At 44.1% G+C, this 13413-nt stretch overlaps 1 protein-coding gene across 1 annotated transcript in view; it reads right to left on the bottom strand.

The window, feature by feature from the left end:
* abca3 (ATP binding cassette subfamily A member 3) overlaps window positions 1-13413 on the bottom strand; it is a 100124-nt gene that overhangs the window by 65543 nt on the left and 21168 nt on the right. The window contains exons 2-6 of the mRNA XM_062964712.1: window positions 9291-9356; window positions 6399-6669; window positions 5180-5307; window positions 3099-3264; window positions 374-633 (exon numbers count right to left, since the gene is read on the bottom strand). Coding sequence (XP_062820782.1) covers window positions 374-633; window positions 3099-3264; window positions 5180-5307; window positions 6399-6669; window positions 9291-9344 — 879 coding nt within the window. The 5' untranslated portion in view covers window positions 9345-9356. The remainder of the gene's footprint in view (window positions 1-373; window positions 634-3098; window positions 3265-5179; window positions 5308-6398; window positions 6670-9290; window positions 9357-13413) is intronic.

Raw genomic sequence — 13413 nt, 5'->3', positions numbered from 1 at the left:
ACTTCCTCAGACCACTGACATTGGATCTAGGGTACACTTTGAACAAAGGCAAATAGTGCTTTTCTCAAATGACCCAGGCACTGCCGGGTTCCCAAACTAGTATATATATAGTTAAAGACTGCATTCAATTGATATTGACCTTTTTCGAAGCTTTCAGAAGAAGTCACTTCCTCTGCTTAAGGAAAAAACCAGAATTATAGCAAGAAGCTTGGCTGGACAAAGGAATACCAAAACAGCTTTTGGGGTATCCCTTGTCCACATGAAAAAATGCTGCAAAAATCCACTGACTATGAACCAAGCTGCACGCAGTTCGGAAAGGGTGAATTTAACAGGCAACCACATGAGGTATGACAAACTGGCCTTTTTATGTTACCTTGAGCTTCTTCTCCTTTTCATGCACCACGGCGCGAACAATGTTGAGCGAGGTGTAAGTGAAACTCAGCATCAGCAGCAGCGGGAGCTGGTTCTGGATGGCCAGGAGGAAGACGTCGTTGACGTACGGCGGGTACGGAAAGCGCTGCACCACCACCGTCACCCTGCTCAGGAGATCAGCGTCCGAAGCGTTCGCGTGGTACTCGATGATCGCCTTGTCCACCGCGTGCTGGACCGCCAGGAAGCCTTCCCGGTAGTAGCCTGTGGAGTCAAGACAGGCATGTCAGGTGTTGGAGTATGGTTGTATTTGTATGAAATGTAAATCAAGTGTTTACTGCTGATGAGCTAGAGTGTGTTTTTTCAGTAATGAAATAGTTAACAGCAGGCTAGTTTTGACTGACAGCCTGTTGTGATTGCTATGACCTATGAGACTTGATTTCCTGCCTTTGAAGGTTGGAACTTCCTCCGGACTGAGGAATGTGTCTTATCTTATTGTGGAGTTCGGCTTGAGCATTCGCTGAAGATGGACTATGAATGCTATGCTCTGAAGCCGAGAAATGCAAACTGTAAATAGACATGTAAATAAAGTTAATCAACAGTTGGACTTCGTCTGCTGGAGTGTTTGTTTGACCAGTGCTGTTTCTCAGCATGGGAATACAGTCTGGAGAAGGAGGTGAGACCGGGATGATGAATTTTGGAATCCACTCTGCACCCCATCATCCCCTGACATCAGGAACCCAGGGACCACAATGGCACAAAGGGCAAGATAGTAACCAAGCACAACTGTGCTGGTATGGCTGTACCAGAAGCTCCAACTTTATTATTTATTATTATTTATTAGCGACATTATATCCCGCCCTTCTCACCCCAAGGACTCAGGGTGGTTTACAAGTATATATACGTACAATATATTATATTATACGACTATATTGCAATATTATTAGTAATATTGCATGTAAATAAATATACAATTATAATAGTGAATTATAATTATTATTACATTGTATTACATCATCATATTATTAATATTACATGTATATACAATATATTATAATATTAGTATAGTATATAATCTATATATATAAAAGAGTGATGGAATCCTGGTGACCGCCAAAACAACAAAACTAAACACCCCACAACCTCGAAAATTGACAACACAACCCATCATCCACGCCTCTAGGTTGATACAACAAAAAGAAAAGAAAAATAAAGTTCTAAGTAGAGGGAGAGGAATAATTGTTTTTATCCAATTGCTGCCAGTTCAAAGGCTAAGCTCCGCCCACTTGGTCTCCTAGCAACCCACTCACCCAGGGGACAGGCAGAGTTAGGCCTCACTTAGGCCTCTTCCACACTGCCTATAAAATACAAAATTATCAGATTTTAACTGGATTAGATGGCAGTGTAGACTCAAGGCCCTTCCACACAGGTATATTACCCATTTATAATCTTATATTATCTGCTTTAACTGGATTATCTGGACTCCACACCTTTACCCATTACCTTAACTACCACCAATTCCTCAATACTTTATTTCCCATACCACCATACTTCACCACAGCAACGCATGGCCGGGCACAGCTAGTATTATTATATATTATTATATCGTTAAATTGATAGAGGAGATATGGTGGAAAGATGTCTTCCTGGCATATATATATATATATACACATAAAAATTATACAGTGCAATATAAATCAGTTAAAAATTATTAACTTACATCAGTATTCATAAAACACATTATAAAATACAGATAGGTGTGTTCAGTTCAAAAAACTGGGTGTGTATATACATACACACACACACACACACACACACACATATATATATGTATATATTTAATTAATATATTATCATACAAACAGAATGATGAAAGATTTCAACAGAGAACAAGTCACAAGAACAAGAAACCTTTCTGGAACATTCCACATTCCGACTCTTTTATCTTTAGTGGTTGATGTTGCATCGTTACTCATTTCTTCTGCTTTTCTCTGTTTTATTGTATTTTAAGATATTTAAATTGTTTATTTTATTTGATTGATGTTATTATTGTTTGTGTTTTGATATTTGTTGTAATTGTTTTATTCTGTTTTGCTTTGGGCATCGCCCCATGTTAGCCGCCCTGAGTCCCTTTGGGGAGATGGTGGCGGGATAGAAATAAAGTTTTTATTATTATTATGACACAGTCCCTTCTGGGAGATGGAGGTGGGATACAAGAATAAAGTTATTATTATATTATTATTATTATTATTATTATTATTATTATTATTATTATTATTTCTTGATACTACCTTTATTTCCATGTACAACAATCTATGGTATGTACATTTACCGATCCTGCATGCTTCCAAACAAAAACTTTACTAGGTCTTACTTTCGAGGGAGGCCTTATATTTAGCAATTCAGCAAAATCTCTACTAGGTCTTATTTTCTGCGGATGTCTTATTTTCAGGGAAACAGGGTAGTTGAGGCTGTTATTCTGAAACAACAGGAGAACTAAGAGTTCCCCATCTATGGTCTACCTGCAGTCCTCCGGGTGCTTTGGAGTTCAGCTCCCCAAATCCCTGATCATTAGCCAAGCTGGCAATGGGGGCTTCTGGGAGTTGGAGCCCCAAACACCTGGAGGTATAGGCCTGGCCCAGGAGCTCAAATAGTTTGGCCCAAATAATATCAGAACACCCTGAAGTCTGAGAAGAACAGGACGACCCCTTTGTCCATGTGCAACCTACCTGGCGTCCCTCCGTCATCGGACTTGGCTTCTCTCGGACCTGGCAACTGGAACAGTGGGAAGAGGTAGCTGGTGTGCCAGTCCCGGTCCAGGTTGGGGTTCAAACCCGTCTGCTCGCTCTGAGGAGCATTCCTCGGGCTGTACTTGAAGCGCAAGTGGTAACTAATCTGCAAGGCAAATCACGACAAGCACCGTAGTTACCGAAAAGAATGTCCCCTTCCTAAACATTTTGACAAAAGGACTAAAATTGGCCTAGGTGCAACGGAGTGAGCCAAGCCGAGAAGAGGTCCTATTTTTTATTTATTAATGTTTTCTCATTAGTACACAACTATTACAACTGGGTTTTTGTTGTATTTTGCCTCAATGTATGTTGCAATCAGACTAAATAAATTAACGCAACACAGGGAAGCTGCCTGTGAGGGTTTGTAAAAGAGGCACCATGATGTAGTGAGTTAACTGGAAAGGGCATGTGTCGACAGCTGATTGGCTGAGCCAGCCAGGAGCCAGAATTCTGATTGGCTGCTGTCTCTAGCTTGGTGCTGAGGCAATAGTTTTAACTGCCACTTTCATCTCGGAGAGAGAAGAGAGCAGCTGACTGAAAATGATCACTCTATTAGGAGAGAAGATATCAATAAAATAAAATAACGCAACACAAGGAAAGACGCCTGTGAGGGTTTGTAAAAGAGGCACCATGATGTGGTGAGTTAACTGGAAAGGGCATGTGTCGACAGCTGATTGGCTGAGCCAGCCAGGAGCTAGAATTCTGATTGGCTGCTGTCTCTAGCTTGGTGCTGAGGCAATAGTTTTAACTGCCACTTTCATCTCGGAGAGAGAAGAGAGCAGCTGACTGAAAATGATCACTCTATTAGGAGAGAAGATATCAATAAAATAAAATAACGCAACACAAGGAAAGACGCCTGTGAGGGTTTGTAAAAGAGGCACCATGATGTGGTGAGTTAACTGGAAAGGGCATGTGTCGACAGCTGATTGGCTGAGCCAGCCAGGAGCTAGAATTCTGATTGGCTGCTGTCTCTAGCTTGGTGCTGAGGCAATAGTTTTAACTGCCACTTTCATCTCGGAGAGAGAAGAGAGCAGCTGACTGAAAATGATCACTCTATTAGGAGAGAAGATATCAATAAAATAAAATAACGCAACACAAGGAAAGACGCCTGTGAGGGTTTGTAAAAGAGGCACCATGATGTGGTGAGTTGACTGGAAAGGGCATGTGTCGACAGCTGATTGGCTGAGCCAGCCAGGAGCCAGAATTCTGATTGGCTGCTGTCTCTAGCTTGGTGCTGAGGCAATAGTTTTAACTGCCACTTTCATCTCGGAGAGGGAAGAGAGCAGCTGACTCAAAATGATCACTCTATTAGGAGAGAAGATATCAATAAAATAAAATAACGCAACACAGGGAAGCTGCCTGTGAGGATTTGTAAAAGAGGCACCATGATGTGGTGAGTTAACTGGAAAGGGCATGTGTCGACAGCTGATTGGCTGAGCCAGCCAGGAGCTAGAATTCTGATTGGCTGCTGTCTCTAGCTTGGTGCTGAGGCAATAGTTTTAACTGCCACTTTCATCTCGGAGAGGGAAGAGAGCAGCTGAATCAAAATGATCACTCTATTAGGAGAGAAGATATCAATAAAATAAAATAACGCAACACAGGGGAAGCCGCTTGCCTCCTCTCCAGCTCCTGCTGGTTCCAGTTAAAATTATTGCTAGTCACTGTGTACACATGGATAGATTAGAAACAGCATTTCGATGCACCTGAATGGAAGTTGCAAATCACTCTGTACAACAGTGGTTCTCAACCTGTGGGTCCCCAGGTGTTTGGGCCTACAATTCCCAGAAATCCTAGCCAGTTGACCAGCTGTTAGGATTTCTGGGAGTTGAAGGCCCAAATATCTGGGGACCCACAGGTTGAGAACCATTGTTGTAAAGGAAAATGTTCTGACTTGGGTATCCATGGCTAGTTGCAACCCGTTGCCAGGATGCCTTGGCCAAGGTGGCTCTTCCAGGTGCAGATTTGCACAACACAACCACGCTGTCTCCATTCTTCGGCTTGAGAATCGGGGAGGTGCTTACCTGGAGAGGCAAGGCTTCCTGGCTGTGAGCAAAGCAGTTCTCGAAAACAATCCCAGCCAACACATTGCCGGAATGGTTGTCAAATCGGATGTAGTCTTCAAAATCTTTTTCAGATAGGAAGCCTCGGGCTGCGAGGGGGAAAAAACAAGGGCATCATGAGAACTAAAGAGCGTCTCATCCACACAGAGAATGTCCTAATGCAAACTCTGCTGGGTCACAACCCAGGGGACACCTAGAGCTATGGCTATTTCGAACTCCATGGCTTTGCATTGTTTGGGGGCTGTGCGGTGGTGGTGGGTGGTGTTTTTTTTGTGGTGTGTGCTGGGGAAGGCATTTAATTTCATTGCGCATTGTACGAGGGTTGAATGAACAGTTCCATTTGGTGGGAAGCCTTATCATTGAACGGTTGTGTTGTTAAAGTGCAAAGTATGGAACCTGTGCAGAAGGGGAATCCTTAGCATTGAACGGTTGTGTTGTTAAAGTGCAAAGTATGGAACCCTGTACAAATGCGGAAGCCTTAGCATTGAACGGTTGTGTTGTTAAAGTGTGAAGTATGGAATCCTGCGCAGACGGGGAAGCCTTAGCATTGAACGGTTGTGTTGTTAAAGTGTGAAGTATGTAACCCTGCGCAGACAGGGAAGCCTTAGCATTGGACGGTTGTGTTGTTAAAGTGCAAAGTATGGAACCCTGTACAAATGCGGAAGCCTTAGCATTGAACAGTTGTGTTGTTAAAGTGTGAAGTATGGAACCCTGCGCAGACAGGGAAGCCTTAGCATTGGACGGTTGTGTTGTTAAAGTGCAAAGTATGGAACCCTGTACAAATGCGGAAGCCTTAGCATTGGACGGTTGTGTTGTTAAAGTGCAAAGTATGGAACCCTGTACAAATGCGGAAGCCTTAGCATTGAACAGTTGTGTTGTTAAAGCGCGAAGTATGGAACCCTGTGCAGACGGTTGATCAATGCGACTTAAGCAACATGCAGTCATTGACTTTATCAACACAACCGTTCAATGCCAAGGCTTCCCACCAAATGGAACTGTAGAGGAGAGTCTACTGAACAAGCCAGGACCTGCCGCAGACCAGGACTGCCATCTGTTACGATGGTGGAGGAATTACTTTTCATTCAACCCTCATATAATGACAATAAAGTTATTCTATTCTATTTGTGTGGCGTTTAGAGAACACCAGAGGACATGTCTGCACACAAACCACTCGGCCAACCTTTGACGTCGACGCTTGCCGCCCGCAGAGCCTGCTCCACGGTCTCCGCGAGGCTCTCCACGGCCGTGTTGTTGGACGGGACGAAGGCCAGCTCCCAAGGCTTGGGGTGCCAGTGGCGGAAGAAAGCGGGCAGCGTGGCCAAGGTCTCTGCCTGGTAGAGGGTGGCGTTGGGGTGGTCGACCGAATGGACACGGTGGCGGAGGGCGATGAGGATGGCCGCAAAGAGCAGCGGCAGGCAGATCTCAATGACCGTCACCAGGATCTGGCGCTTCTGCAAAGCGAACCAGGGACACAGACATGAGGACGGACCAAGCTACAAGCAATCAAGGCAATAAGCAGCTGAGGGGGAAAACGAAAGGGTCTGAGGCTCTTAGGATTTTTTCTACTCTTGTTAGTAGATTAGTTAATATACATGTAAATATTTATTATAATTATCTATCATTCCCGTAGGACCTACACACAAGAAGAAAAGTACGAGGGTTATCCAGAAAGTAGATTACGTTTTGGAATTTAAAATGAACAAATTATAGGAGAAAACATTGACCATATGCAGTTGAAAGCCACACCCAAATACTACTTCTCAACTTAGTCGCCATTCAAATCTAGACACTTATCATAGCGATGAATGAGCTTGGAAACTCCTTCCCCACAAAACTCTGCCGCTTGTGTCCTCAACACAGCATTTTGGCGATGATGCGCAGCTGTGGGAAGGGGTGACCACCTGCGTTGAGGACGCAAGCGGCAGAGTTTGGTGGGGAAGGAGTTGCCAAGCTCATTCATCTCTATGACAAGTGCCTAGATTTGAATGGTGACTATGCTAGGCACTTATCATAGCGAGGAATGAGCATGGCAACTCCTTCCCCACCAAACTCTGCCTCTTGCGTCCTCAACCAGCCGGTCTCCCCGCAGCTGCGCATCGTCACCAAAACGCAGCGTTGAGGATGCAAGCGACAGAGTTTTGTGGGGGAGGAGTTTCCAAGCTCATTCATCCCTATGATAAGTGCCTACCTAGCATAGTCGCCATTCAAATCTAGGCATTTATCATAGGGATGAATGAGCTTGGCAACTCCTCCCCCACTAAACTCTGCCGCTTGCGTCCTCAACCAGCGGGTCACCCCTTCCCGCAGCTGCGCATCGTCGCCAAAACGCTGAGTTGAGGACGCAAGCGGCAGAGTTTTGTGGGGGAGGAGTTGCCATGCTCATTCCTCGCTATGATAAATGCCTAGATTTGAATGGCGACAATGTTGAGAAGTGGTATTTGGGTGCGGCTTTCAACTGCATTGAGGCCCCTGGTGGCACAGCGTGTTAAAGCGCTGAGCTGCTGAACTTCCGGACAAAAATATCCCAGGTTCAAATCCCGGGAGCAGAGTGAGCACCCGCTGTTAGCCCCAGCTCCTGCCAACCTAGCAGTTCGAAAACCTGCAAATGTGAGTAGATTAATGGGTACCACTCCGGCGGGAAGGTAATGGCGCTCCATGCAGTCATGCCGGCCACATGACCTTCGAGGTGTCTATGGACAACGCCAGCTCTTCGGCTTAGAAATGGAAATGAGCACCAACCCCCAGAGTCAGTCACGACTGGACTTAACGTCAGGGGAAACCTTTACCTTTACCTTTTCAACTGCATATGGTAAATGTTTTCTCCTATACTTTGTTCATTTTTAATTTGAAAGCGTAATCTACTTTCTGGATAACCCTCGTATATGTAAACTGTAATTCACTCTGAGTTCCTCCGGGGAGTTACAGCGGAATATTATTATTAATTATTATTATTATTATTATTATTATTATTATTTAAGAAGATCTGGCTCTAGCACCGGAAAGCCTAACACAACACAGCATCGTGCATTTCAGCTACTTCCGACACAGCCAAGGAAGCACGAGCTGGTTGTGTAACTGGCGTTGCTGCAAAGCATTCATAAGTCACATCCTTTTGACCTGGCACCTGTCCCTTGACAGCCCTTTGGTTTCTAGATCCATTTACATCTGACACATGCAATCAAAGGGAGACCGGGGCGGATCCATCTGGCACGGATTAGCCGACGTCCACAATCCCCTGTAAGCAGGCTTAATCTGTCGGCGGAGTCACGGCCAATGCTCCAAGCAGGACAACAACAAGCACGCCCTCGCATCCCAGTTGTATGCACAAGTCATTAAAGAACAAAATTGGGCTCTCCTTACAGGTGTTTTGGACTCCAACTCCCACCATTCCTAACAGTCTCAGGAACCCAATAACAACAACAATAACAATAATAACCTGCTTCGATTGAAGTCAAAAATCAGAAACTCCTCAAAACACAGCAGACAAGGAATCAGTACAAGAAAACCGCACTACAAACTAGAGCTGACAGCTGGCACAACAAAACATTGCATGGCAAGTTCCTTGACAAAATTGAAGGAAAAGCTGATAAGGAGAAGACCTGGCTCTGGCTCACAAATGGGACCCTGAAGAAGGAGACAAAAGGCCTGATCCTTGCAGCCCAGGAGCAAGACATCAGGACAAATGCAATTCAGGCCAAGATTGAAAAATCAGCTGATGACCCAAAATGCAGACTGTGCAAGGAAACCGACGAAACCATGGATCATGGTTGGCTGTATGCAAGAACGTTGCTCAGGGGATGTCCGGATGTTTTACCATCCTGTTGGGAGGCTTACTCTCATGTCCCCGCATGAAAAGCTGGAGCTGACAGACGGGAGCTCACCCCACTCCTCAGATTTGAACCTCCAACTTCTCAGTCAGCAGTCCTGTCGGCACAAGGGTTTAACCCATTGCACCACCAGGGGCTCCCCTGATGTAAGCAATGATAAGAGATTCTATCCAACAACATCCAGAGTTGCCCCAAGTTGGTCACACTAAGTTCTCTAACTAAATAGTTCACCATAAGCCACTTACCTGCAAGATGTAGTTCTTCCAAAGGAGAAGCCCAAACTGCCGTAGCACCACCATCCTTGCAGGATGCTGCAGAAAATAATAATATCAACCATCAGTCGAACATATAAAGAATATCCACCTGTACATAATATATGTTAAATAGGCGGTTAATGTGGTTAATGTGGTTAAACCCCTTATAGAAGAGAAACTGGTTTGTAGAAGGATACAGATATATAGCAGGTCGACATACAGTAGAGACTCACTTATCCAACATAAACGGGCTGGCAGAACGTTGGATAAGCAAATATGTTGGATAATAAAGTGGGATTAAGGAAAAGCCTATTACACACCAAATTAGGTTCTGATTTTACAAATTAAGCACCAAAACATCATGTTTAACAACAAATTTGACAGGCAAAGTAGTTCAATGCGCAGTAATGCTATGTAGTAATTACTGTATTTACGAATTTAGCACCAAAATATCATGATATATTGAAAACATTGACTACAAAAAAAGGAGACAGAAGGCCTGATCCTTGCAGCCCAGGAGCAAGACATCAGGACAAAGGCAATTCAGGCCAAGATTGAAAAATCAGCTGATGACCCAAAATGCAGACCGTGCAAGGAAACCGACGAAACCATTGATCATATCCTCAGCTGCTGTAAGAAAATTGCACAGACAGACTACAAACAGAGGCACAACTATGTGGCCCAAAGGATTCATTGGAACTTATGCCTCAAGTACCACCTCCCAGCAGCAAAGAACTGGTGGGATCACAAACCTGCAAAAGTCTTGGAAAATGAGCACGCAAAGATGCTGTGGGACTTCTGAATCCAGACTGACAAACTTCTGGAACCCAACACACCAGACATCACAGTTGTGGAAAAGAAAAAGGTTTGGATCATTGATGTTGCCATCCCAGGTGAAAAACAACAGGAAAAACTCAGCCGCTATCAGGACCTCAAGATTGAACTGCAAAGACTCTGGCAGAAACCAGTGCAGGTGGTCCTGGTGGTGATGGGCACACTGGGTGCCGTGCCAAAAGATCTCAGCCGGCATTTGGAAACAATAGACATTGACAAAATCACCATCTGCCAACTGCAAAAGGCCACCCGACTGGGATCTGCACACATCATCAGAAAATACATCACACAGTCCTAGACACTTGGGAAGTGTTCGAATTGTGGTTTTGCAAAACGAAATCCAGCATATCTATCTTGTTTGCTGTGCCATACAACGTCGTTGTGTTGATAATAATAATAATAATAATAATAATAATAATAATAATAATAATAATGTCGCCATCCCAGGTGACAGTCGCATTGATGAAAAACAACAGGAAAAACTCAGCCGCTATCAGGACCTCAAAACTGAACTTCAAAGACTCTGGCAGAAACCAGTGCAGGTGGTCCTGGTGGTGATGGGCACACTGGGTGCCGTGCCAAAAGATCTCAGCCGGCATTTGGAAACGACACTGACAAAATTACGATCTGCCAACTGCAAAAGGCCACCTGACTGGGATCTGCGCGCATCATCCGAAAATACATCACACAGTCCTAGACACTTGGGAAGTGTTCGACTTGTGATTTTGTGATACGAAATCCAGCATATCTATCTTGTTTGCTGTGTCATACAATATAATAATAATAATAATAATAATAATAATAATAATAATAATAATAATAATACATCACACAGTCCTAGACACTTGGGAAGTGTTCGACTTGTGATTTTGTGTTACAAAATCCAGCATGTCTATCTTGTTTGCTGTGTCATACAATAAAATAATAATAATAATAGTAGTAATAGTCCTAGATACTTGGGAAGTGTTCGACTTGTGATTTTGTGATACGAAATCCAGCATATCTATCTTGTTTGCTGTGTCATACAATAATAATAATAATAATAATAATAATAATAATAATAATAATAATAATAATAATAAATATAATAGTCCTAGACACTTGGGAAGTGTTCGACTTGTGATTTTGTGATATGAAATCCAGCATATCTATCTTGTTTGCTGTGTCATAATAAAATAATAATGATGATGATGATACTTTTATGTTTTTTTCGTGTCAGAAGCGAATTATAAACATGGAGTATGTTTACAATTCGCTTCTGACACGATAAAAAACATAAAGTATTATCATCACTTTTGGTGTGAGAGAATCGGCCGTCTACAACGACATTGCCCAGGGAGGCTTCTCTCATGTTCTCGTATGGGAAGCTAGGGCTGACAGACAGGAGCTCACCCTGTCTCGCGGATTCAAACAGCCAATCTTTAGGTCAGCAGTTCAGCAAGCACATTGCACCACCCACCGCAGCTAAAAACCGGGAATCCCTTGTTATCAAAGAAGAACAATCTCCTATGCGGAACATGGAAAAGCCAACGGCAGAAGTTGTTTCCAACTGCTCAACAGCCATGCGATGGGGAGTTTCGTAATGCAAATCGCTGCCTAATTGGACTTAAGGTGATGAAGAAACAACAGCGCCCGGGGCAAAGCACACAGCAAGGGTCACGTTGACATGACAAATGAAACCGGTTCTTCAGCCTTAAGCGAGGAGACCTGTTTCTGGCCCCAGGTAGTCTAGGCCTTCCCATGCAATGCAGTCCAATAATACATGCAATAATTATACCAGAGTAAAATAATACTGTGGCCCAGCTGGCTAGTAACCAGCTGCAATAAATCACTACTGACCGAGAGGCCATGAGTTCGAAGCCCGGGTCGGGTTAAGCCCCCGACCATTCAATAGCCCGGCTTGCTGTTGACCTATGCAGCCCCGAAAGACAGTTGCATCTGTCAAGTAGGGAAATTTAGGTACGCTAAATTTAATTTAGCTAATTTACAACATCATAAAACTGCCAGCAAAACACAAGGAAAGGAATGAGGAAGTACAGCCACCAGTGGACAGTGAAGCAACAGCTCCCCCTGTGGCCGGAATACCTCGCAACCTCTGAGGATGCCTGCCATAGATGTGGGCGAAACGTCAGGAGAGAATACTTCTGGAACATGGCCACACAGCCCGAAAGACATACAACAACCCTGCCTCTGTGTCTGTCTATATATGTTGTTTGTCTGTTGGTATTGAATGTTTGCCATATATGTGTTCATTGTAATCCGCCCTGAGTCTTCTTCGGGGTGAGAAAAGCGAGGAACACAAGGAAAGGAACGAGGAAGTACAGCCACCAGTGGACAGTGAAGCAACAGCTCCCCCTGTGGCCAGAATCATGAAGCTGGAAAAAAATGTTAAATGCCTCTGTGTCTGTCTATATATGTTGTCTGTTGGCATTGAATGTTTGCCATATATGTGTTCATTGTAATCCGCCCTGAGTCTTCTTTGGGGTGAAAAGCGCAAGGGACACGAAGAAAGGAATGAGGAAGTACAGGCACTAGTGGACAGTGAAGCAACAGCTCCCCCTGTGGCCGGAATCGTGAAGCTGGGAAAAAATGTGAAATGCCTCTGTGTCTGTCTATATATGTTGTTTGTCTGTTGGCATTGAATGTTTGCCATATATGTGTTCATTGTAATCTGCCCTGAGTCCCCTTCGGGGTGAGAAGGGCGAGGAACACGAGGAACGGAACGAGGAAGTACAGCCACCAGTGGACAGTGAAACAACAGCTCCCCCTGTGGCCGGAATCGTGAAGCTGGGAAAAAATGTTAAATGCCTCTGTGTCTGTCTATATATGTTGTTTGTCTGTTGGCATTGAATGTTTGCCATATATGTGTTCATTGTAATCCACCCTGAGTCCCCCTCGGGGTGAGAAGGGTGAGGAACACGAAGAAAGGAATGAGGAAGTACAGCCACCAGTGGACAGTGAAACAACAGCTCTCCCTGTGGCCGGAATCGTGAAGCTGGAAAAAAATGTTAAATGCCTCTGTGTCTGTCTATATATGTTGTTTGTCTGTTGGCATTGAATGTTTGCCATATATGTGTTCATTGTAATCCGCCCTGAGTCTTCTTCGGGGTGAGAAGGGCGAGGAACACGAGGAAAGGAATCAGGAAGTACAGCCACCAGTGGACAGTGAAACAACAGCTCTCCCTGTGGCCAGAATCGTGAAGCTGGAAAAAAATGTTAAATGCCTCTGTGTCTGTCTATATATGTTGTTTGTCTGTTGGCATTGAATGTTTGCCATATA

The sequence above is a fragment of the Anolis carolinensis genome, unplaced genomic scaffold (assembly GCF_035594765.1).
Source record: "Anolis carolinensis isolate JA03-04 unplaced genomic scaffold, rAnoCar3.1.pri scaffold_13, whole genome shotgun sequence".
Taxonomy (NCBI): domain Eukaryota; kingdom Metazoa; phylum Chordata; class Lepidosauria; order Squamata; family Dactyloidae; genus Anolis; species Anolis carolinensis.
Note: the sequence above shows the minus strand (reverse complement) of the source record. Positions and strands in the feature narration are given on the sequence as shown.